We start from the raw sequence: 26,730 nt of genomic DNA on the forward strand, positions 1-26,730 counted from the left end.
TCCCTTGCCTCGTTGCGTCTTGAAACACTTGTGTGTAGGCGCATTATAAAGGCCTTATGATATCTTAAACTGTATGGATTTCTACCCAATTTTACAAAGAAAGTGCTGTAAAATGCATAAGTGTAACCCAATGTTTCAAACATGTTCTTGGGAGTGAGAAACCCCCTCAAATAACCCTTGTTTGGTTTGGGCTCCCTCACTGTGCTCTGCCGATCCTGCATGATTGGCCCAAACATTTAAGCCTCTTCAGGTCAGAAATTCACCAGCCTCCCCTTTACATCATCCATCTGTCACTGTGTATGATCTGTGTTTTATTGCACACACAGGGGCAGGGTGCCCCTTAATGCTGGCGTCATGCACCACATGCCATCCTATATATGTTTATGCCCATGATACAAAAGTTAGTCTGGCGTAAACCTTTCTTCAGTACAGAAATCTAACTTTGCTGTAGTTGATTGGCAGTTGTAGTAGTAAACCATATTTGGGTTCCTCCACACAAACTCAAGGGGTGCTGCTGCTGGCCCAGTGCGTACATCAAAAGGGGGCCTCACCAAATGCTTTGCCCCGGGCCTCACCCACATCTTGTGACAGGCCTGGCCCAGCCTCCCAGGGGCGCCCCATTATCCAGCCCACTGACACCAAAAGTTGCCTCCGCTACGGCCCTTCTCGTGCCTGAATGCCACGCAATACGCGTTCTGCGGCCCACAAGAGCAGCAGCAGCGGCGCCTGGTGCTGCGGCAAATCAGCAGTAGGCAGGCTTCCTATCAGCTAGACACGCCCTGTGCAGACAGGGGACGGACGAGGGCAGCAGACACACGCCCTCTGTGTGTTGCGAACCCGGGGGCTGTCTGCCGTGTATGCACTCACAACAACTTCCCCCGCTCCAGGAAGCCGAGTCACCCACCGCGCCAACAGACCCTCGTGTCCTGGCAGTCCAGTGACTCGGGACAGAGCCTTCCCTGAATTGGAGGTTTCCTCAGCCCAGCTCTTGCAATGCGCCACGTTCATATCTAGGGGGGGCGTTCTCGACCTTTCCAATACAGCCACCCCAACCCCGAGTGGCGGAACAGTCCCGTATTTCGGTGACAATCATATTGAGCATTAACAACGCCAAAGCTCGGTCCTTGCTTGTGTAGCACCTGAGGCTATGTCGGTACTAGGACCCGCAGGCAGCTCTGCTGGTACGCCGCATTCCTGACCTGTACCAGCACACCTCCCGTTTAAGCGGTAGTGCAGGTAAAAGGCTCGGTCGAAACCCCTCAACCCAGACCTACAGCACTCAATCGCTCGGTTCTTTTCCAAACAAGGGGCCAACACGCCGCTCGGACAATGCATTTCAGTTTCTTCTGGCGTAGAATTAACACGATAGCTCAGTGGGTTAACGCATGTCATGTACAGTGTTTCTGTACATGGTACACAACATGCGCACGGCGCGACAATGGCACGAGGTGCATAGAGCAGAGCGGCGTAGCCACAGCGGCTTGAAGATAAAATACAACGTGAAACAAGCCATGCACTCCAGGAGCACCCACTGCAACTCAGCCATGAGCAGCGAGGCATCCGAAAAACGGCAGCCCATCCGAACACCCCTTTCCTCTAGAATATACTCGAACACTTCTCTCTCCTTTACAGTCCAACCGCGCTACCCACTCCATGTGTTGCCGTCGTATTCCAGCACGGTGCTTTTGATAAGCGTAGCACCATAGCTGACGAGGTCAGACAGCCTGTCCTACGCTACATAAAAAAGTGAACAAATAAAATAGAATATCACGTCAATCGCGCGACACCAGTGGAGGAAAGTTGGTAGACACCTGCGCGAGCCGGAATCCGAGAATCAGCAGTCACTCGGCATGCACACTTTCAAATGTTTGTTAAGCTGAAGTGGGGCTCTACCGCGAAATAAGAACCAAAATTAAAAAAAAACGATTGCAGAGAGCGGTGGCTGAAACCCCATCACTGAACTAGAGCGGGGAGCCTGGTGCTGCCCGCAGGCCGGCCCAGAACCCCACCCTGCCACGGAGGGATGATGTCAAACTGAGCAAATAACACCAAGTTACACATGGAGCATTAAAAACCGAAAGAGTGAAAGAAGGAGGGTGAGGCCGACAAGTGCCGCTCTTGGCATCGTCGCTGGCGCCGGACGTGCCCTAGGAAGCGCGCGGCTTCCTCTCCCCCCTCCTGCCCTCTCCCGGTCATACGGAGGGGGGTGGCACGCACATGGGCCGAGGGGGTTGGCCCGTGTTTACAACATGCCTTCCTGCCTCCCAGGCCAGGCGAGCGCACACGGAGATGCAGGGCAAGGGCGAAGCGACAGAGGTGGCCATCCTGGGGCCTGGCGCGAGCGCTAAGCACGGCGCGTCCAACGACAACTTGCGCAAGTTTCGCCGGCGCCAGGCGCTGGTGGAGGAGAAGAAGGCGGTAGCCGCCTGCAGCCTGGTGCTGGCGCTGCTTGGCATCGTGCTCATGGTGCTGCACACCGAGCTGCTCTGGTTATGGCACTGCCAGGTAAGCGCAGCCGCCCCAAACTTTCTTTCCAAGTACTTGCGGGCTTCGTAAATATGTGTCCGGTTAACTAAGCATACTGCGCTTAGCTGGTACTGCGCTTAGCTGGAAATCCCTTTGCAGCGCACGCACTTCAAATCGGGAAATAGACCAGACGTTGCCTTGTGTCTAAGCACTGGCAGTTTTGACAGAGAAGGGGGCTGAGGCACACGTGGGTAAAGTGATCTGTCAGGACACCATCAGATGGCTAAGTCTGGGAGTTAACACACTCCTCCGAATTATAACCACAGCCGAGAGAGAGACCCGTGGGGCCAGTGGCGGCTGGTGGCATTTTTGAACTGGTGCGGTGTAAATGTGCCAAATTTGCAGGAGCGGTCGAGCTCAGCGAGGGAAACTGAACCAAAACAAGGGGACACGTGGGAATTAACCCCCCAACAAAATAAAATAATGTGTTAAAAATGTGCCTTTAGAGCGCTTTCTGTGAAAATTGGGTAAAAAGCCATACAATTTGTAATCAGTTTTCTTTAGTAGAACATGAAAAGAAAACAACAGCTGCAAGTCACCAACAGATCACAGGAGCATTTTCCAAATCATTTTTGTTATGCCTTTGCCCACAACATATTCCAGTATATAAAACATGTTTATGAATGCTGTGCCCATACGTGTCAATGCACGCCCCAGCAATATATGCCAGTATTACAATAAAGGACTCCCAGCCAGTAAAAAATGCCATGCCACAGAAAGAAAGTATATCCAGCCTTGCTATACAAACATAGGCCAGTATAGCACGTAATCACACTTATGTCTGCTTTTACCCTTGTTGCCCAGAAAAAAAATGCCATGACACTCTAACAATGTCTGGCCAGCCTGGAACCACACATCTAAGCAAGTCTAGCCACGTAATAACACTTATCATGTTTGCTATATCCTTGATGCACATAAAATTTGCCATGCCGCAGTAAGAAAGGATATCCAGACCGGCACCACTAATGTAGGTCTAGCCTTGTAATAGCACTTAGCATATTTCCTTTACCCTTTATAGCAATTAAAACATGTCCTTCCACATTAAGAAAGTATATGCAGACTGGCACTATTAGTAGTAGCCACTATCAGCAAACAGGATAAGTGTTATTACGTGGCTAGACTGGCCTACATTTAATTTTGGTATAGCCAGTCTGTATATACTTTTTTGCTGTGGCATGGTATTGAATGTAGGTCATACCGACCACCTAATAACACTCATCATGTTTGTTTTACACTTGATGCCAAGTAACAAATGGCAATAAAATACATCAGACTGACACTATTAGTCAGTAGGTGTGTCTACGCTTTTAGCACAATAATGAGATGCACTGCAGCCTCTCATTATTATATGCTATGTTTGTTTCAGAGCTCAAAGGGCTCTGCATACAAACAAGAAAAAACAGGATAGTGGCGGATGCACCCCTGTTCAGAGGCAGGAAGCCCAGTACCTCATGCAAATAAAGCACAAGAGTGGACTGTGCTGCCTGCCACACAGGCTAGGGAGTGGGCCGATGGTGTTCCAGGGTCCTATGAACTCACAAACAGTGTTGCAAAATAGTGCCTCATTAGATTAGCCCTCCCCTCTGTTTGTGCCCATCCCTCCTTTTGTCCTTGCCCTCCCCTCTGTCATTTGCCCATCCCTCCAGTTTTTCCTATGCCTGCGTTTTCATTGTCTGATACAATGTTTACAAACTTTTACCTCATGGTTTTATTTTCTATTTACACCGCCTATCTTTTTCGTGCCATTTCTTATTATGTATATTATTTATCTTTCCACCTCATTCCCTCCATTCCTCCCTTCCTCTTTCCTTCCCTCCCTTCCTCTCTCCCTCTCTTTGTTCCTTCCTTCCCATTCTGTTTCTTTCCATAGCTCCAAAAACTATCCACAATGCAGTTTTTAATCTTCTCGTAAACCTTTACAGTATCGTCCTTGCCATTCCCCGTGGTCTTTCTTTCTCAATAATCCTATATTTCTCATCCGTACTTAATTTATTTCGGTAGCATTCTTTCCTTGTTTTCGTATTTATAAAGGCAGCATCTTTCCACAAAGGCCCTAATCAATGACATAGTGTGAACTCCTAGCATTTATTCCACAATCCGGAGGGTAACATGTTGAGTGAATGGATCCCTTGCATCATCACTCATCCATGACAGGTACATTTAGTGCTTTAAGGAGGATAGGGATAAGAAATGCAGTGGGGGACGGGTCTAACGGGCCATGAACAAACATCTGCGCAGGAGGCCTAAGAATCGCCTGGTGCAGCCTAGACTCGCAACTAGGTAAGGAACCTTCAAAGGATGTGGGATGGTATTAGTACTTGGGCATAGTATGGCAGTGTATGGCAAATGCCCATACAAGAGCTAAAACTGTTGTGTTTGCCAATTCTTGTTTTTAACAGGAATTCAGTGCATGTTACAGGTGAAAGGGCACACATACTGCTCATAAATCAAGTGTTGATGGCACACTTGGTTAAGATAGTTTAATTAAAAGAGGAGCTAGTTTATAGCTTCAGTGGAGCCAATACCTTTTAGAAGGCTGCTCCGGAAGCTGCGAACTAGCCCAGAGAGAACCCAGGGTGGTGTGATTTTGGTGGAGAAGGGCAGGCATTGAGTGGGAATGACCATAGAGATTAGCATGGCTATGGGTGGTCAGTGGCTGGGTAAGAACTAAACTCTCGCCTTGCCTCAGTTTCCATGCCAATAGTTTTGGCTTATATACAGCGCTCACAGCAAGTTCCAACCCTCCCGTTCTCATAAAGTAAATTCATGGCTCTTAGGTACCGGTAATTCATTTTATTAAATCATTCTAACGGCAAGCCTTCAGTACAATAAGTTGCAAAAATCAATGTATAATCAGTATTATACATTCTCTTTAGATTATTGAAAACAAATAATCTAACTAAAAAAGTCTAAACCTGACTGGTTATTCTGAACAGGGCTCAGGACCCCCTCCACACTGCTGGAGCAGTGCTGGCTACAACCCAGGTGAGGCAAGGACGAAGCCCACAATTCCGCAGGCCCCCGCAGCCCTCCGCGCACCTCACCACTAAGATCGAATTTTCAAGGGATCTGAAATATATTTCCCACGGAGCCACCCTGTGCGTCCAGAATTGCAGCCCATTCAACTGCGACCGCTCCTCACAGTTTTGCTTTCTCAGGCGCCACTGTCCTCGAGGAGGCTGTGATACTCACAAGATGGCCGCCTGCTTTTCGTCGTCCACTACGATGTGCTGCCTCAGCCCCACACTACCACTGCAGGCCTGACCTGATTGGCCCTGCTCATTGCCATAAGCCTATCACCTTTCGCCGGCAGGCGAACGCTGGCACGCCCCTAAGGCCGACCTCAAGGCTTCTTGTCTGGAGCCTGTCGTGAGCCAAAGGAGCCAGGGGCCAGAAACGCTGCCCGACTCCTGCCACATTGCCGCAACATATTTGGGTAAGTGTCTCCCACACCCAGCCATCCACGTAGTATACTACCTCTGAGCCACTCGCATCGCATCTGCATCGTCAACCTAATTAATGCATTTGTAGTGCACTCGCCACTCAACGTCTCCTAACCCATGTGTGTGTAGTCTACTCCGGTGCCATTTATTCTAGTCAAACTTAGTCACTGCTGCTGCCTTACGTCTCCACTGGCCTAAGTGGCCCACCAGAACCTTGGCGCTACCTAACTTAGACTTTTGTCTCACCTTGGTCTCAAACTCCACCACATTTACGATATACTGCACCTAGGGTCGCCATTAGACCCTGCCCGATCTGTGTCTTAATCTGTGCTGTGCCCTATGGTCGCCATCAGACCTCACTTGATTTGTGCCTCATTTTGTGATGTGCCTTATGGTCGCCAATAGACCACAATTGACCTGTGCCTTAATCCGTGCTGTGCCCTATGGTCGCCATCAGACCTCATCTGATTTGTGCCTCAATTTGTGTTGTGCCTTATGGTCGCCAATAGACCACAATTGACCTGTGCCTTAATCCGTGCTGTGCCCTATGGTCGCCATCAGACCTCATCTGATTTGTGCCTCAATGTGTGTTGTGCCTTATGGTCGCCAATAGACCACAATTGACCTGTGCCTTAATCTGTGCTGTGCCCTATGGTCGCCATCAGACCTCATCTGATGTGTGCCTCAATTTGTGTTGTGCCCTATGGTCGCCAATAGACCACAATTGACCTTTGCCTTAATCTGTGCTGCTGCAGATAGCACCTCACCTGATTTGTGCCCTGACCTGTGCCCCTGCCCCATGGTTGTCATTAGGTATAACACTGCCCTAGCCACTTTATATACTTCAATGTGCTTCTAGTTGCCCTGACACACTCAGGTGACACACTACCTAGCTAGCCTTCTACACTTGCCTAGTTTGCCACCGCTTTGCCCACATAGAACCTAGCCTACTGGTACTTGCCTAGTTCACCTAACTGCCAATATACAGGTCTCTCTACAGACTGCTTAGACCTCTCTGGCGCCGAACCACTAGCTACATGCCTTTGCATACAACCTAGTCCACGCCCATAGTTTGAACTTGGACTTGCCCACCCCCCGCCCTGCTCCTATAACTACTAACCAGCCACCGTCACAAAGAGATGCCCCCACTAAAAATAAACAACCTCCCTCGACTCAACCAACTAGTACCTTATCAATAATTGGATCTCTCATTAATGCAAGATCCATGGTCGCCCATGCTACTGAGATCTCGGACACCCTAACTAATGAAAACTTAGACCTACTAGTTATAACTGAAACATGGCTCCATGATGCGGCTGGCCCTCCCATCATGCTAGCTATACCTGACGGCTACCAACTACTAAGAGTCGATAGACCTAACACTAAAGGTGGCGGCCTAGCCATCATTCATAAAGCCACTTTACCTATCAAACTAGCTACTACCCAGATATTCCCATCTTGTGAACTCCCTACTGCCAAATTGCACCTCTCTTGTAACCGGACTCTCACCTTGCATGTTATCTACAGACCACCTGGACCATTAGGAACCTTTGAAGACGACCTAACCAGCATCATAACTAACAATACTAAAGACCACGCTCAAATACTATTACTGGGAGACTTTAACCTGGGCTTTAATGACAGCAACGACAAACATGCCCTATCTGTCGCCTCACTCCTGAATGACTACGCCCTAACTCAAAAAGTCTCCTCTCCTACTCATGCCAAAGGTAGAACCCTAGACTGGGTTGCTGATCGGAACTGTAACATCAGCATTACCAACATAATACCACAATCCTGGACCGACCACCACTTAATTGTATTCAATGCCTCACTAGACCTTATCCGACCTAAACCTATACTCATGGCCCCGCCACTCCCCACCAGAAGTAAAAAAGACATCATATCAGAACAACTCCTACCCCACCTTCTCCCTACTCTTAATAACTTAGACAACATCACAGACCCCACGTCGCTTGTAGAAGCTTACAACAGTTCAATGATCAAGGCACTTGACTCGATTGCCCCTACCAAGCTGCGCAAAAGCAAACAACTCTGTCACCTTAACAACTGGTTCACGCCACACCTGAAAGACCTTAGAATCCCCCACTGACGAGAACAAAACTAAATTAGCTACCCTCGCCAAACAGTATAAAAAGGAAATCATAAGCACTAAAAGAAATACCTTCAATGATAGAATCTCTAAAGCCAAATCAGACACTAAGGAGCTATTTTCCATCCTCCGTGAAATGGAAACACCCATAACCCCACCTGACAACATTCCTAAAAATAAGCCCTGGTGCACTAATATACAAAATGCCCTGGCGGGTAAAATTAGCTTGCTCCAATCCAAAATTGCTAACAAAAAAGCTTCCTTTCTCCTGCCAACAGAACCCATATGCAACCTCAGCTCCTCCAAAACCAATCTAACACCCCTCACCCATTTAGCTTCAGAAAAATATCCATATTGGAGACAGAAAAAATCATACTATCTCTAAAACCCTCCAACTGTAAAGGAGACAACTGTCCGGCCCAAATTATAAAAGATGCAGCTCGCGACCTAGCACCCTTCATTTCGAAACTCATTAATGCATCCTTTAAGTCTAATCTAGTACCTAACAACCTCAAACAATCCTGGGTGCTTCCCTTGCTAAAAAAACAAACACTTGACCCTGCTATACCAACTAACTACAGACCCATCACTACCGTCCCTTTCCTACTTAAAATCATAGAGAGTAGCAAACCTGCAAATCCAGGACTACTTAGAAACTAACAATTTACTAGGATCACGGCAATCTGGCTTCCGTCCCCTTCATGGTACTGAAACAGCCTTGATTGACCTCAAGACCCAAATTGACGAGTTGAAGGACAATGGTAAATCAGCTATGCTACTCCTCCTTGACCTATCTGCGGCCTTTGACTTGGTAGATCATGCAGTCTTATGCAATCACCTAAGCTCGGCCGCTCATTTCTCAAGTGATGCCGTAACCTGGGTACAATCCTTCCTTGCAAACCGGACAATGAGAGTCTTCTCCCCCTCAGCAGCCGCTGATACCATACAAGTTTCATGCTGTGTTCCCCAAGGATCATGTGTTTCTCCGACGATGTATAACATCTTTACTAAGCCCCTGTTTGATAAGTTGGACAGACTGGGTGTTGTCTACACTAATTACGCAGATGACACTCAGATTCTAATCCCCCTTTCGGGTAACTTCTTGGAAGACACGGCCTTAGTAAATAAGATATATCTCCTCATTCAGGCTTGGATGGCATCCCATGGCCTCTGCCTGAACGACGACAAGACTGAGCTACTGATCCTTGGCTCAGCGTTGGCCATCAAAAAACTTGACCCTAACTATGCCTCATTTTACATCGACAATAACGTCATCAAAGTGATGCCTGCAGTCAAAACCCTCAGGGTTTATCTTGACTCAGCGCTCACCTTCAAAAAACAAACGAACTCTCTAGCATCCTCCACTGCATATACTTGCAAATTGATCCGAGCATGCAGACCATTTCTAACTGAGACTAGTTGCATCACATTAGCCAATGCTCTCATCATATCCAAGCTGGATTACTGCAATGCCCTCTATGCAGGTTCTAACAAGTATATCCTTGACAAACTACAAACTCTCCAAAATAACACTATCAGAGTAGCTTTAAATATTCCTAACAGAGCCCACATCTCCACCTCTAGGAAAAATATCCATTGGCTAAAAATCAAAGATAGGATCACCCTCAAAATACTTTCCCTCACATCCAAATGTCTTAACAACATTGCCCCCCCTTATCTGGCCAACAGAATCCACAAGAGAACCTCAAACCGTCCCACTAGACTGACTAACGCCTTCACCTTAGTGATGCCTAGATACAAAAAGAGTACAGCCGGCGGCTCTAGTTCCCAATCATAGCTGCGCAAACTTGGAACAAACTCCCTTTGGATCTCAGAATGGACCAACCTTACTCTAGTTTCAGGCGAAAAGTCCTCACTTGGATTCGTGCCAATGACACTTAGCTTGACCTCCCCCTCCCATATAGACACTAGACGTCTGCAACCAGCTGAATGACACCGATCAACTAGACTGAACCGTAGTTCTGCATTTTTCTTTCCTTTCTGCGTTCTTTGTACACTTACCTTTGATCTAATGTGAACTGTATAAACTGCACTTTTCCTGATCTAATTGTGAACTGCTTAAATTGTATTCCTCCTGTAACTAAGTTCTTAAGTAATCTTGTACTGTTTGCGCCCAGCTACCCCGTCGGGTTTGGTTCTGCGCTATACAAAATAAACAAACAAACAAACATTGACATCCACTGGTGAAGAACCTTAGGGTCACCAATGACCTATTCATTAAATGTTAGCACTAAGAATTCAGGTCAGGGCCCCAAACGAAAGCGCCAGCCGCACGCCAATGTATAGACCCTGCCGAGTTGGAGCCCCAGGTAGCGCAGGCCCCTTAAAGCCCGGGTTACACGTAGCCACTGACACATGCCAGGAAGGGGGAATCTAAAACACCAACCTCCTTTTATAAATATATGCAGATAAAACCCATTTCACCAGGGGCTGAAGGTCAGCCTGCCTAGGGTTAGCACCTGCCCGGATTTCGACTGGTTTAGATGCAATGAATCCTGATTTTATGTGTCTCGTGGCCCAGCAGCAGTCTGAGATTCAAGAAGCATAAGACAGGGACGTTGCAGCAGGAGCGGTTTGTGGCATTTGACAGTGTGTGTCAGCCAGGGCTGAGTGGGCTTCTTGCAGTCTTCCTCAGAGCTGTGATTTACACGGCTGTTGTCAGAAAAAGGATGCCCAGCAGGCAGCAATTAGTGGAAACGGGGTCATGGGGGCAAGTACACCTCCAGTGACTCTTTCATATGCGAAGTACCACATCTGCATGCACAGGGCTAATGTTGGGGCTGGTCATTTTAGTGGACCATATGCATTTTCAAGGCATGTCCAGACAACAGGTCTCACAAGCTATTTGTGAAGGACTAGGTCAATTGTATATTCATTAAAAAAACGTACAAGCTTACCTGCTTGTTTGAAAGCTCAAACAAAATATATTTTTTCAAAACCTCCCCTTTTATTGACACTTTTCCAAAACCATATGCTGCCTACCTGTTTTAAAAAATGAATTAATTAAGCAGACTTTATTAATAATAGAACCAACCCATAGTGGACTTCAGACACCTCCTTGGGGCATTGTCATGCATGAATAGGGACCCCAGGCATGCCCCCTTTTTGCATTCTGTCACTTACAGCTCTTCAATGATAAATGAGAAGCAAAACTACGAATACCAGAATGCAAAGAAACACTCAGCACAGGATGCACTACTCACACCTGGCCTACATGGTGCTACGGAATATGCACCTGGTATCCAGTGATAACGTTGTAGGAAATAATAAAGAATGAATTTACAAAGATGAACAACTATTGAAAGAAATAATAGAGTGGGTAAAAAATGCATAAAAGCAGAAAAAATATCGAAATACAGAAAAGAAAATATAATGATAGGGGTGGGGTTTAGGTGTAAAAAAACAGATTTAGCTCAAAATTGGGATAAAGGGGAGGGAGACCAGGGGAGTTTAGGAGTAGGAGAGGTAAGGGAGGTTCAGGGCTGCCACCTGAAAATAGGTATTTTTATAATGTGCACTGTAACATGCATGTCAATATTTTTTCATGCAATATTTATTACACTTTATAATTGTACGTCACTGTTATTTCTGCAATAAAATCACAGTGAACCTTAAGAAAACTCCTACGTTTGCCTCCTCAGGTTAGTGTTGAATATCTGTATCTGGAGTTTAACATCAAAAGCATTTGGTACGCATATATCTGTCAATGTGTCATGTCCTATGTAAAAGCAGTGCGACGTTCAACTGATACAATCTTTGTTCCATATGTAAAAGCGTATCTCAGTCTTGAAGGGAATGTGTTAATTAGTACTATTGGTACCATACAAAGACTCCATCGCACATGATCCCTTGGGTGTGTCCCAGGTTCTTTGTCGTTGTCAGTCTTCAAAATGAGACTTAAGAAAAAAGTACATGACTTTTGCCATGAACCAAACACAGTAAATTTGGCCTCAAAGAGGTTAAGTGAGTGGTACTTGGATGAGTATTTGAGCAGAGATTCGCCTCCCAAATATAATGTTGCCTATCCAAGTACTGGTACCTTCCGGTCCTATTTGATGATGAAATGTAAACACTACTGAAGCTTTGGAGACAAAAGGTCACAGAATGGGAATTCCATATACCTCAAGGAACTGTCGCCTACGTGGAGTCAATGTTGTTGAGTCACTCCATCATCTTATTATGTGTTGTGAAAGTTTAACTGAATTGAGATCCAAGTGTTTTAAATCTTATAATAATGGAATTGTGATGTCAGGCATATCCGATCAGTGGATAATTTTCATGAGAGGAAACGATATTAACCTGATATATTTTATTGTTATATTTTATTTGCGGATTGTGGCAATTTTAAAATGCACTGAATGATATATATTGGAAATGTAAATGTTTTTAGATTTTTGTATCAATGTTGTTTGTCAATGTGTTATACAAAGCCGATCGGCTAGATGTGCATCTAATAATAATAAATAAATTGTACGTCACTGTTATTTCCGCAATAAAATCACAGTGCACCTATACAACTGTGCTTCACAAACACCATATCGAGAAAGGAGGCAACGATGGGAAAGAAGTTGACTAGTGGGCAGTGTTTGCTTTTTAACAACCAATGTCAATCTGCATTTGCTTTGCGGTTCACACATTTGGGAAAAGTTGATCTACAAGTCATCGAATGCAAACCCCTGTTAAATGAACAGCGAGGGCTGGATGGGAGGTGTCAGACATGCTATGGGACCACGGGAGGTGTCACACACGCTATGGGACCACTTCTCAAGCTCAAAGATTTATTGCGTCTAGTCCCTTCTCTGTAGACCTATCAAGCTAATCAATTTCTAGTGAGGGTTACACCATTCATGGATTCCCGGCCCACATCAACCTGCAAGCATGCTTCTAGCAGATCTGCATTGCAATTGGGAACATTCCATTTCACTATTCTGTAAATGAGCAAGATGTCTATAGTACTGCTGCATGCGGTGTAGCCAGGATTGTCCAACAAGTGGGGCCTGACGCTAATCTAGCTGGGCCCACCGTAGTGACATTAACATCTGTAAATGCCCACACATTGTGGGCTTTACAGATTTTGGGTGGGCCCTGCCCACTCAGGCCGTACCCTGTCTAGGCCCATGCCAAGTGCTACAACAACGATAAAATGGGGAGATTTAATAACAGGCAAGTTTCTGTAAAAGGGCTAGAAGGGCAGGGAAAGCCGGCTGCAAGTCAGTGTACCCTTCTCAGCCTCTTATCTCATCTCACAAAATTAATACGATTCTGGTGGAAAATAATATCTGCCAGGCTCTTATGACTGGCCTCTGCCTCTAAAAGGTTGGTAGCGTTTGCAAATAGTCAGCTTAATTTTAGATGTACCTTAATCAGCTTTTAAACTGTGTTGCTCCTATGAAATTAATTTGCTTGGGCAATATTGGCAGCATATCTTCAAAATGTCAATTGGTTTAATTGGTGTGCGCATTATAAAGTGGTTGAAGAATCACTCTCACCTTTTCTCGCTATGAATTTCTTTTGGAATGTCAGCGTGGTTAATGTGTCAGCTGTGGTGATTCATGTGGAACCTGCAGCTAGATCTCTGCTGCAGGTTCTTAATCCACTGAGCTATTCGAAGGATTTACTGACTTTCAAAGCTTACAATAAAGCTTCTAGGAATAATTTATTTTACAGCTGCTTTTAAAACTAAGAACGTTTTTTTTTAGAAAGGAAATGAGTGATGCCTTCTATTGATCTGGCAAGATAGAGAAGTGGGTTAATGCACATCTTGATCAAATCTGAACAACTCAATATACACCTACATAACCCTGCCTAACCTCCAGGATTGACCCGGATAGCTCGGATTTTTCGAGACTTTTTCTGTGGCGAGAGAGAGAGATCTACAGATATCTGGTGTGCACGCTTGGCTCAGTGGTGGTGTGGGAATAAAGCTACAAAGCATGGACCCCCTACCGGCAATCGAACCTTTGCAATGCACAGTGTCGTCAGCTCAGTGAGAGGAATGTTCCCATCTCACATGTACAATATGTGGCCAGGTCCTTAAGGGGTGGACTGGTTGCAAATCCTAGCTTCATCTTTTAACTAGAGTGTGAGATCCTTGACAAATAAGTTTATACTTCTGTGCCTTATCCGTGGCACATCTAATGTGAACTACATAAGCCCTGTTTTCCATCAGAGTCATATTGAATATATGTATATATTAAGATATTCCCAGATGAAATACATTCAAAATGATGACTAAAAGTTACGATTGTTAACGTTTTTTCTTCATAGTTAAAAATGTTGGCATGAGTGTGTGTTTGTGCTATTATACCCACGCCTTTTTTACCCTGAGATATGACAATGGCAGAATGTTTAATATCTAGGAGCGTTGTTAGGCGCGCGCCCCAAATACCAGAAACGTCAGAGTTTTTGCTTTGAACTGTAGGCAGGTCTGGCTGGACATCAGCGGATGCATTTGTGTCTGAACCAGCTCAGCTTTTCATCATTCCAAGGTAAAAAATGTATGGCATATCATTGGTTGATGTGTCATTTTAGCCATGCATAATTAATTTTTCTTTTAATAATGCAGATTGCCTTTTAAAAAACAAATATAGGTCACTTAAAAACATAACTGCTGGCGAGATTTTTTTTCTTTCCCCTTGTAGTATCTTTGAAAGTGGTGTGTCAAGGGGTGGGGCTTCTAAATGTGGGCGTGGCTAAAAGTCCGGTTTTTGCCACAAAGCTGGAAACCCTAAACCTGCCAGTGAGAGATGCATTTCCAACTGTCACATTGCCTACGGTCCTGCGTAAAGTGAGCTTCCTGTGTATGAACAGATGACAGTCAGGGCTGCTGCTAATGTGGCACATACAAAAACACTCTTAGATAACATGCATGTTATACAGCTGTTTATGCTGGATTCCTCCGACTTCTAAGCACTTTAATAGTTGGTATTATTACTCAAGTTATCGACTTGGTAAGGCTGAAAGGCTGAGTTGGCCTTGCCAAGACTGGTGCTTGAAACATGAACACATGGGTCTGAGAATGGCGAGTTCCAATCGCAGCACTATCTTGCCGAAGGAATTTAACATCCTTAAGTCAGGCCTTCTGTCTTCTCCAGGTGAGTGCCGCTTACATTCCTATCCCAAGTGAGTGCAGAGCCACTCAAGACTAACCAGGGGTTCCAGCTTGCCCGATCTTCCATGATTGCCCGGCTAGAAGGGGGCAACTTCTCATGCTAAAATTCCAAAGAGTAGACACGAGCCACCCAAAGAAACCTTGGCAGAGCCACAAACAGAGCAAGGCACAACAATTCCTGCACTCACTCCGGTGATGCAGAGTGAGGCCCAAGGCCTTGTGTTTAATGCCCGAGGCGGTCTGAGGCAAGATGGCCTGGGCACTTACCCAGACCTCCATCTACATGCCCAGCAGAAATCTGAAATCGGGACAGACGCCCAAAGAAGGCATTAGGGCCTTTCAACCTTTGCAAAAGAAAGGGGCCTCAAGCCTCGATGGCAGGGGTGTTGCTAGGTCTGGAAAGATCCAGGGCTACGCTAATGTCAGGTCTGTCAGGATTCAGTGGTAGCTAGCCTTATGGTTGTAGCCCCTGAGCTTCTATCCGAGTCTACAACCAAAAGACCCAGAGATATAGCACCCCCAGGCCTCCCCAAGCAAAACATCTGCAATATGTTAATTTCTCCATTTTCGTTCTGAGGCTTAAAATGTGCTCTGTGCAGCGCTCACATTACAAGCTGCGTTTTCTCTTCCCGCTGGAGTTTACAGAAGTTTTACCACCTCACTGCCTTCTAACACTGTTTCCTCCTAATCAGCTGTTTGCTGACAAAGAAGGGTTTAGAGATCTTCAGGGAGCATTTAGTGTTTAAGCTCACTGATGGCTGTCAACCTTGTGATAATCGGCGGCAATTAACCTTATATTGTAAATGAATGCACCCACAGGTGCCTCCGACTGTTTTCACTCTAAGTTGAGGGGCTCAACCATTATGTTGAAATGGGCCCCCACGCATCGTCAGCCTGGGCCTGATGACACCCCAAAGAGAAGAGAGGAGAGGGCGATGCCGATGGAGAGCGCTAGAAGCCATGGCAGAGCCAAGGGGAGGGCACGGAGGCGGGTTTCCCCCCGAATCTCCCATGGTGCCCAGTGCACCCCCCAGACTCGTGCTGGGCCTTATTATCCGCCCCACGGCACCAAAAGCTGCCTCTGCTACTGGCTGGGAGCGACAGGAGCCCACACCTGGTAGACCCCATGCAAGAGACAAAGCAGAGTAGAGCCTGTTCAGAAGGAAGCTGGAAACATTTAAGCATTCGGCTCAGGGTCTTTCCATCCGCTACTGTAGGAGTGGGACCCAGCCAAGCCACAGCAGCCGGAAGCCCAACCGAGAGAGGCGCATGACATAACTGCAGCGCTTACAGCTACCGCCATAGCCATAAACGTTGTGGTTGTTCAATGTTTCTTCTGTTCCTGGAGCACTGGCCATGGAAAGGTCAGTGGTAGCATTCTTTAGAACACAAGAAAGCATCCCCACTCTTTAAGGACAATTTTTTCACTCCCATTCTCTATATCCACGTTTTACATTTATCTTTCGTCATTGTACTGCTTTTTTTGCTTCTCTATTTTTATGTAAATATTCGCCCCTTTCATTTTTCTTTTCTGCTATTGCACCTTACGTTTTTTCAGTTTGCTCTTCTTTCTTCATTTAATTGTTTTGTCTCTTTCTTTCTTTCTTTCTTTCTTTCTTTCTTTCTTTCTTTCTTTCTTTCTTTCTTTCTTTCTTTCTTTCTTTCTTTCTTTCTTTCTTTCTTTCTTTCCTCCCTTCTTTCTTTCTTCTTTCTTTCCTTCTTTCCTTCTTTCTTTCTCTCTCTTTCTTCATTGACTTTTGTAATGTGCTTTTAGCTGGCAATTCTGAACAGCATGGTTGTGGACTTCAAATACTGCAGGGTCACGTGGTTTGTTTACCTGTTAATACCACTTTTTTGCTCACAATAATCCGATTCTCTTCACCGGCTTTCCTTGCAAGTCAGTGTCAACCCCAGCATTGCTCCTTTCACGCATAAATGCCTGAAATCTAAGTTGATGAACTCGAGGCTGATCTCCCGCCGTTCCAAGGGCCCGTACCTGGAACAGCTGGCCCTTTGCCTTGAGATTCCAACCGAACAACCTAAGAATTGAATACCCATCTCTTTCAAACATATTTGAGCATTTAATAGGTCGTTTTTATGAACTATATATAGGATCTCGTGTCCCGCAGTTGTAGGCATTCTGGGGGGGCGAGTCATATGAGAGGCTTGAGGGGTTATTGTTGTGGCCTGAATGAACACGCTAGGCCAATGCGAGGTCGATGTCTTTCTTGACCTCTGTTAAGACTTCTGGACAGTACACAGTTACTTCACTTTGCCTGGGCAGGAAAATACAGGTGTCACTAGGGCCGGCAGCCCGAAGTCTCGCGAGACCTGGACTCCACATACCTCCTTTTGTTGAGCAGCTTGGTACTACCCAATGACGAAGGCCACAAATTGTGCAGGTCTCTTCCTCTCGCATTGAGGACGGTTCTATCTGCTCTCCTCACTCTGCGGCATCATCTCAACCTCCTCACTCTGTTCAGTCTGCACCTAGTCTTCTGCCAGATGCATCTCTTCCTGCTCTTTTGGGCTCTCGGGAGTCTCCCTCCTCACTTGCCCCTGGTTCTCCAAGTTCGATTTATCGACAAGTCTCTCTCTCTCTCTCTCTCTCTCTTTGTTCCCCAGTTCTTGATCTTCCTGTTCATTGGACTCCTAGGACCTCCTCTCAAACAAGGCCACTCTCCCCATGTTCCATCTTCTCCTATCCTGAGTACACACATGGTTAGGCCATCTTTGCAGTACTCTAAGGGGTCTGTTGTACCTAGACCCAGTCACAGGATCCTTATGTGGTAACTTTATTTTGACCAAGTCACCCTCCTGGACACAATTCTTTTGCTCAACTCTTCTTCTGTCATTCCAGTCCTTCATCTGTGTAGTACTTTACTTCATTCTCCACACTACAGCCTCCATATCTATGGTGTCTGTCGCCCTTAGTCTTGACAGCCAGGTGGTATGAGTGTAGACGCTGGTCTTCTCCCCCTCAACATGCGAAACGGGCAGACATTCATGGTCCCTTTGGTGGTCAAGCGATGGGCAACTATGGTCTCCTTGACTGTCCTTTATGGGTTCATGCCGGCCACTGTGTCCAGTTGCAATGCCCCTTTGATGAACCTATTGGTCCTCTCCACGAGCCCATTGGCCTGGTAATGATATAGTGCAGCTTTCACTTGGCGGATATTTTTAACCCTCATGAACCTTTCCATCTCTCTGGAGACAAGTTGGACACCATTGTCGGTGGCAGTTTCATTCAGAACCTCCCTCTGAAAAATGTCCTTGAGGACACACACGACTGTGGCCGTCGTGATGTCGGGCACAAACTAAGTTTCCACACATTTCGACAGATAGTCAACCACAATTATCCCGTACATGTGCTTCGTTGACATCACCTCCAAGGGACCAATGAAGTCCAGTCCCAGTTTGTGCCAAACACCTTCCGGTATCTCAGTTGGATGCAACAGAGCTTGTCTGACGGTCGGCATCTTGCCACTGTTTATACACTCATGACACCTTTCCACCAGGACCTTTATGTCCTGGTCAATGCCGGGCCAACAATTTGACTCTTCCTCGCGTCACCTTGTCATGTTGCTTCCCAAGTGCCCGCATGAGCCCTGCATATGATGATCTTCCTCATACCCACAGGCAGAATAACTAGATCACCGCTCATCAACAGCCCCTCGCTCTAAGAAATGTCATCGGCCACCTTCTGGTATTGCCTCAGGACTTCAGGATTCACTCTTTCCTGACCCAGTCCGTGAGTTTTGCCATTATTGCATTGCTTGCCATTCTCTCTTTTCAGTGTCCCTCACTCATTTCGAGGAACTCATTGCTTCTGATGTCTCCTAAGGATGCCACTACGCACTTGTCCTTGAGGAAGTTGGTTGATGCATCTCTTGCCTCAGGTAGCCTGGACATATAGTCTGCTTAGGCATTCTTCCACCCCACAATGTTTACAATCTTGTAAGTGTACTCTTGCAGCTTAGCGGCAATGGGGGCAAGTTGAGGTGTAGACGTTCTTGTCCCACCCGATCTCAGCATGTGAATTAACAGTTTGTGGTCAGTGACCAATTGAAATTTCGTTCCTCACACGCATGTCCTAAATTACTCCATTTCCCAGGTACATACTGGCATCTCCTTCTCCACCATGGAATAGTTATTTTCTGTCTGGGACAATGCTTTCAATGCAAACACCACAATGCGTTCAGCATCACCCCTCTTCTGGGTCAACGTCGCCCCCAAACCATACGAGCATGCATCGGTAGTTATGATGGTCTTCCACAATGCATTAAAGGGCTGTAGGCAGAGGGCGTTGGTGATACACTCTTGACATCCTCAAACGCCTTCGACTGCTCATGGCCCCAATTGTACTGGACGCCTTTCTTCAGCATCCCCTCATGGGTGTGGCTGTCTCTGAAAAGTTGGGAACGAATTTCGCATAATATTCCGCCAGGCGTAAAAATGACCTCAGTTCTTCTTTGTTGGCCAGTGCTGGCACTTTCACGATGGCCTGCAACAAGTTCCTTTTCAGGCTGATTCCCCTCTGGAAATCTTGTAGCCTAGGTACTCAACTTATTTAGCTTTGACCATGCACTTGTCAAAGCGCAACCTTACCCATCCTCTTGCAGTTTGCTTAGAACTTTCTGATGTACAATGTTGTGAGTCTCTAAGTTTTCCGCAAACATCAAAATGGCATCCTGAAAGTAGGATGCATTGCCGATGTTGCATAGCAGGGAGTCCATCATGCGCTGAAAGAGTGATGCAGCCGATGGCAGGCCAAACGGCATGTGGGTAAACTGGCAAATACGGGACAGAGTTATGAACGCAATAAGTGGCTTCAACTCTTTATGAAGGCGTATATGGTGATATGCGTCTCTCATGTCAAGTTTAGAAAAGACTTTGGCCTCCCTTTAGACTGTGCAAGTCGATGCTGCTTTTTTATCAGGACTAACGGGCTCAGCCATTCGGACGATCCCACAGTCTTGATCGTGCCGTCCTTTAACATTTTCTCCAGTTGTGCTTGTAAAGCCCTCTTCACCGTCGCTGGTACTGGTCTCACTTTGTGCTTTACCAGAAACAGCATCCTGCTTCAGCGCTATCCTGTGCACGTAATTGTTAATCTTACCCAGCTTATTGGAGAATAACCAGGGAAATTCTTCTCTGGACACTGATGCGCCACCTGTGATCACTGATAGCACTTGGTCGTCCTCGCTGGGGTCTAGCCTGATCTTTAACTTGGCTTGGCCAACCCGACCTAGCACAGCCGGACCCTTCTCTGAAAAGTGGACTCTGGTCTGCGTCACTCTTCCTTTGAACTCAACTGTGCCCAGAATGTACCCCAGCAGGCTCACAGTGGCACCTCCAAGACCCTGGGTTTGTGCTTCATTGTCCTCACTTCCACCATGTCCTTGCCAATCATGTTCTTATACGTGCTAATCAGTAGTATCGTAAGATTCGAGCCAGAGTTGCCCATCACACTTGTTTAATTTCCATCGACCTTGGTGGCACATTGCGGTTTCTCTCGTTTGGTCATCCTGCTGTCCACCATGATGATGGTCGGGCACCCCTCTTCATCTGATGACACATCGCTCATCACCTCTTCACTCAGTACCGGCACAGCCATTTTCTTACCCCGCCATTTGCAAGCTATTGCTATGTGTCCAAATCTCCTGAAGCACAAACACGCTTTATTCCTAGCTGGACATTCTCAGTCATTCACCAGGCGGCGGGTGCTGGTGCACCTATGACACTTTGGCGGTTCACGGCTACCCACTTTTTCTTCTCTGGTCTCAGGCTGCACTTATCTCTCCCCCTTGAACTGCACATCCAGGACTGGGAGGCTTCCTGACAACTCCTTGCCCCCTGCACAAGGTGTCCTCTACTGCCCTGGCGAATGTAATGGCCTTATCCAGTTGCAACTCTTTCTCCAAAATTAATTTGTCTTCAACTTTACGATTTGCTGGTGTGCACCATCAACATATCGCAGATCTTGTCTTCAGCGGTATCCCCAAAAACACACAACGCCACCAGTTCCCTCACCTTAATGACGTAGTCATCCACTGGCTCTGCAGGCTCCTGCTTCCTGCTGTAAAATCTTATCGCTGTTTGAGGCATTGGTCCATCAAAATCTGTGAAACTACTAACTGTTACCAACTACACTTACTTGGGGATGGTTTTTGAAGGCATATTGAAACCCATGAAACACCTTAGAAATATTGAATGAAAGCTAAGATCAGCAATGTCGCAGGCCCAAATTATTTTGTCTCGGTATGGAAAATTCTCCATGACTACGGCTGTGTTATTCTAGAAAATGAAGGTCATACCTACCATCAATTATGGCCTGGAAATAGGTGTTCCTCTGTTCACTCAAATCTTTGATAGATGGGAAGCATAATGTTGGCGTTGAGTACTAAAGCTACCCCAGTGGCTTCGCTATGAGCTGGGGACAACCTCTTTAGATGCTGTCTATCACTGCTGATTATGTGCTCTCTTGTGAAAATGTCTAATTTCCACTGATACAGAAATTATGTTGAAAACGTTGTCAAACTATATGTTCTCGACACAAATTTCTTTCATACGAAATTGGTTGATAACTACCTATCAGATTTTATCACATGCGGATATACCAATTGACATTTTCATTTCAAACCCAGATAAATCCAAACAGAAGATCTATCAGATGGATTGGATTGATAATCGTATTAAATGTCTACAATACAAAGCAGCTATTAGTCAGCAATTTCCTCCCAAATCAAGAGGAGTGATGGAGAGGTATTTATCTAAAGCACCATCCATGCACTATAGACATTCAATTATGCGTTTTCGTTGTCATATATGGCTGACCAGAGATCTATTATGTTTACGCCAAGTATTGGCCATGGATCAAAATGTCTGCCGTTCTGCAATAAATGTGATACTCCTGAAACACTTGAACACCTGATTGCTCATTGCCCTATTTTACTCACTAGGAGGCAACAACACTTCTCCAAATTCTGTCAATATTTTGGGATGATGGATCAAAATCAGTGCAGTCTTTTATCTTTGGTTCCCCACATATGTCTCTTCAGCTCGCCACTGTACATTATTTGATCTCATTGCAACTGGATCTAAATTCATTCTAAAACTAATGTCAATTATGAGGCTATGCTATCAGAGGTTGATGATAACTTGGCTTATTTTTCAGAGGGACATAAAGATGGAATGAAATAATTTTTCTTTTTACTGATAGAGTCATGATCGATATCAACATAGGCTGCAGTTGTTTGATATAGTATTTTGTTAGGATTTATTTTTTAATCTTCTTCTTTATTCTTTTGAAATGATGAATTGAAGAATGTATAATTCAGAAATGTAAACATGATAATATCAATTGTTTTATGTTATTGTTTTCCTTCTTGTAATTCTATGTTATATGTTACATGTTATTCCTTGTTAATTGTATTAATTTTATGATAAATTGAAAGTTGATTTCATTCTGCTGTATCAATAAAAACATTTTTTAAAAATTCTTATCCTGTGCAGCACAATGTTCTCTTTACTTGAGAACCTCTTTGCATTCCTCCTCACAGCTTCTTTGTACAAATCAAAAACAAAGAGGTGATGGCTGGAAGGTTTAGAATGAATCTTAACCACTGGCATTGCTCGGGGCAACCCTCCAGACCATCGTTCGTCACCTGCCAAGCCATTACAGAAGGGGAAAGACCATATGCAAATCAGGCTTGGTCCCACCCCAAAAGGGGCATTCCAGCCCGAACTGCAAGGTCACATCCCTTCTGCACGAGACCACAAGCATCCCCAAACATGTTTCGCCCTTGTTGGGGCTCATAAGTGAGGAGTAGCTTGGGTCTCTAGGCCCAACAGGCACGGGACCCACGTCTGGGCATACCCGTCCCACTAGGGGTGACAAAGCAAAAACAAAGAGGTGATGGCTGGAAGGTTTAGAATGAATCTTAACCACTGGCAATGCTGTGGGCAACCATCAAGACCATCGTTCTTCGCCTACCAAGCCATTACAGAAGGAGAAAGACCATATGCAAATCAGGCTTGGTCCCACCCCAAAAGGGGCAGTCCAGCCCGACCATCCCTTCTGCACGAGACCACAAGCATCCCCAAACATGTTTCGGCCTTGTTGGGCCTCATCAGTGAGGAGTAGCTTGGGTCTCTAGGCCCAGCAGGCATGGGACCCACGTCTGGGCATACCCATCCCACTCGGGGTGACAAAGCAAAAACAAAGAGGTGATGGCTGGAAGGTTTAGAATGAATCTTAACCACTGGCATTGCTCTGGGCAAACCTCCAGACCATCGTTCTTCACCTGCCGAGCCATTACAGAAGGGGAAAGACCATATGCAAATCAGGCTGAAATGTAAAGCCTCACCAGGTTATAATATATCAATTCATTATCAATACATTTGAATAAAAATGCAACCTTATATACTATATGTATATTCTATTCTAATGCATACAATGCAGTTTAAGATAATCTAGTAGTTCTGTAGCTAACTTGCAAGATAAACAATATATAGACAAACATGACACACAGCACAGGGACTAACACAGACACCGGGGGGGGTGGGGAATGGGTTCCTTATATATATATATATATATATATATATATATATATATATATATATATATATATATATATATATATATATATATATATATATATATATAATTCTAGTCTTGATTAGGTATTGCATTATTTAAATAATCTACAAAAGATTTCCATTTCAATAGATGTTTATGCATCAAGGGTCTAGATATTGCGTTACATTTTTCCATCCTGTGAATATTACAAACTGAGTTCCACCATAATTTAGAGTGTACACCTTTGAGATGTTTCCAGTTTGATGTAATCGTCTGGATGGGAATAGCAAAGAATAAGTCAAACAAATAACCATCGTTTTTACGAATAGCAGGTTGGATTATTTCGCTCCCAAGATACACAACTTCAAGGGACATACAGAACTGATGTTGGGGTGGAAAATGTGGCGTCGAGCGTGTCGGATGATGGAGGACCCATTCCCGTGCTCCCCGCAAGTACCGCTGGTCGCTTTAGCAGGAGGGGACAAGCAGCTGAGGGTGATTATCAGAACGGTGTCCAGTCAACTCGTCGAAAAAAACTGGTCGACTGCAATTTGGTCGACGCAATTTGGTCGAAAACCAAATGGTCACATTTTTTTTTTATTTATATATTTATTTTTCGGGTTTTCGTTTAGTTAAAAAAGGGGTTTTTAGAGAAAAAAAGGGGGTTGAGGGGGGACCCCCCCCCCCAAAAAAAAGGGTTAAAATAAAAAAAAAAAAATTTCGACCATTTGGTTTTCGACCAAATTGGTTCGACCATTTGTCTGGTCGACCAATTTTTTTCGACCAAATGTCTGGCAACCATCAGAACCTACTGGGAATCGGTGGGGCTGGTAATGTTAGGGGACATCTGGCAAGAGGGGACCATTAGAGATTTCGAAGAATTTGGGGAGGAGGTGGGATTACATACTGGCCAATATGTTACATACCCTAGGATGTTTCAGAAAATTTGGAAAACCTGGCCTGAAACAGTGTTGGCAGAGGAACCAGATGCTACTGTGGGGGCAATATATGACATATCGGAAGGGGGGCATGAGATTTCTAGATTGTATGAGATGGTGATGACCAAGGTGGGGAAGGAAATGACACATTTGAGACTTGATTGGGAGGAGGAGGTGGGGGTCCCAATGGGAGGTGGGATGTGGGAACGCACCCTGGGATATCGCAAAAAAGTGTCAAGAAACGACAGACTTAAACAAATACAGCGGTACATAACGCATAGAGCATACATGACCCCTCTGAGGATATCCAAGTTCCGAAACGCTGGGCGACAGGCGTGCCCTAAGTGCGACATGGAAAACACTGACATGACACATATGTTTTGGTCATGCCCAGTAATCGAATGTTTCTGGGGTGAAGTGGCACACAAATTAGCGACAAAAGGGGTCACGCTTGTCATAGATACGGCCTGGGCCTGCTTGCTGGGAGGGTTCCCCAGACCACAGAAACTTAAACATGTTAAGAAACTGAGAAACTTGGCATACGTGTTAGCAAAACGGAGGATCACCATGGGATGGAAGAAGTGCCACAAGCCACGGGTGGAGGTATGGTGGAAGGAGTTACAGAACTGGGCGGAGGCCGAAACAGTAGTATGCCAGGAGGCGAGCAGCATGAGTGGGGAGGAAGAAGTGGGTACCTTGATGGCATGGAAATTATTAATAGCGGAACTGTTCGGATCTATATCAGACCCAACGGAATCCGAGGATAGTGAGACCCGGCCACATGTAGCAGATGTTGAACGCGGAGTACAAATAGGCTCATAATGGAAGGTGGGACTTGGGGAGCAGTGGCAAAATAGAAATGCAAATAGTGTTTAATGGAATTGTTGTAAACTACACTGCGTGTTGGGTTTGTTTGTATTGTTGTTTGGTTTGAATAAAATTAATTAAAAAAAAACTGTATTTGAAAAATGTATCGAAGGATTTCTCCAATCTTTTTCCAGAAAGCATTAACATAGTAACATTCAAAGATCATATGCTTAAAGGATCCCTGAGATCTTGCACAAGTCCAACAATTATTATCTTGAGAAATTCAACATCTAAAGAGCATTAGTGGTGTTATAAACACTCTGTGGTGACAGAAATATAACGTTTGCAGAAGGCTGGCCGTGACAATTACCTTAGACATACTTGTCCATATATACGAGACCATCTAGATTGTAATATGTTGGGAAGGCAGTCTTGATTCCAAGCTTCTTGACATTTAAATAGAACACCATCAGTTAATAAAGAGGAACATGCTTTGTAAAACATGGACACAATATCATTAGGATTGGATAAATGGAGTAATCTTTGAGCTTGAAAGTGATTAGAATTAGATAGCAACAATTCATAGTTTTCCATAATCGCATTAATTAAACTAATATATTTCAGGATAAAGGTTCTTGGGGCTTGCAATTTCTTTGTAAACTCATCAAATGTTAGGAGGTTTCCTTGGACAAATAATTGTCCTATATGCTTGATTCCTAAATCAAGCCATGGTCTCCAACAAATGACTCTCTTTTAAATTTTAATTAGGGGATTCATCCATATATATTGGGATATAAACTGAGAATTATCTGTTTGAGGCAGAATTAAATATGAGCGTAAGTACTTAATAGATATATCAATACTGCTGCTAGGAAAACATCTCTTATAATTATTAATATAAGAACAGCCTAAGAGGGCATGAGGTGAGACCATAGCCTTTTCTACGTGCAACCAGTTAGGTATATCGATATCATTTAGAGAGAAGCATAACCGAGTCTGTTTTAGTAAGAAGGCACAGTGATATTTTCTATAATCTGGAAATCCCACTCCTGCCTTGGATTTAGGTTTTTTAAATTTATATAACAAAATCCTTCTTTTCTTCTTACCCCATATAAATTTAAGGATATAAGAGTCTAAAGAATGAAAGAAAGATGTAGGAATAGGCACAGGAAGCATATAAAGAAAATATA

The 26,730-nt window shown here is 45.0% G+C and overlaps 1 protein-coding gene across 1 annotated transcript in view; it reads left to right on the forward strand.

The window, feature by feature from the left end:
• Positions 1-2,052: 2,052 nt before the first annotated feature.
• Positions 2,053-26,730, forward strand: part of KCNN4 (potassium calcium-activated channel subfamily N member 4) — a 569,890-nt gene continuing 545,212 nt past the window's right edge. The window contains exon 1 of the mRNA XM_069640748.1: positions 2,053-2,505. Within this exon, the coding sequence (XP_069496849.1) occupies positions 2,218-2,505 (288 nt within the window). The 5' untranslated portion in view covers positions 2,053-2,217. The remainder of the gene's footprint in view (positions 2,506-26,730) is intronic.

Source organism: Ambystoma mexicanum, chromosome 1q (genome assembly GCF_040938575.1).
Source record: "Ambystoma mexicanum isolate Mex_15411 chromosome 1q, UKY_AmexF1_1, whole genome shotgun sequence".
In the NCBI taxonomy this organism is placed as follows: Eukaryota; Metazoa; Chordata; class Amphibia; order Caudata; family Ambystomatidae; genus Ambystoma; species Ambystoma mexicanum.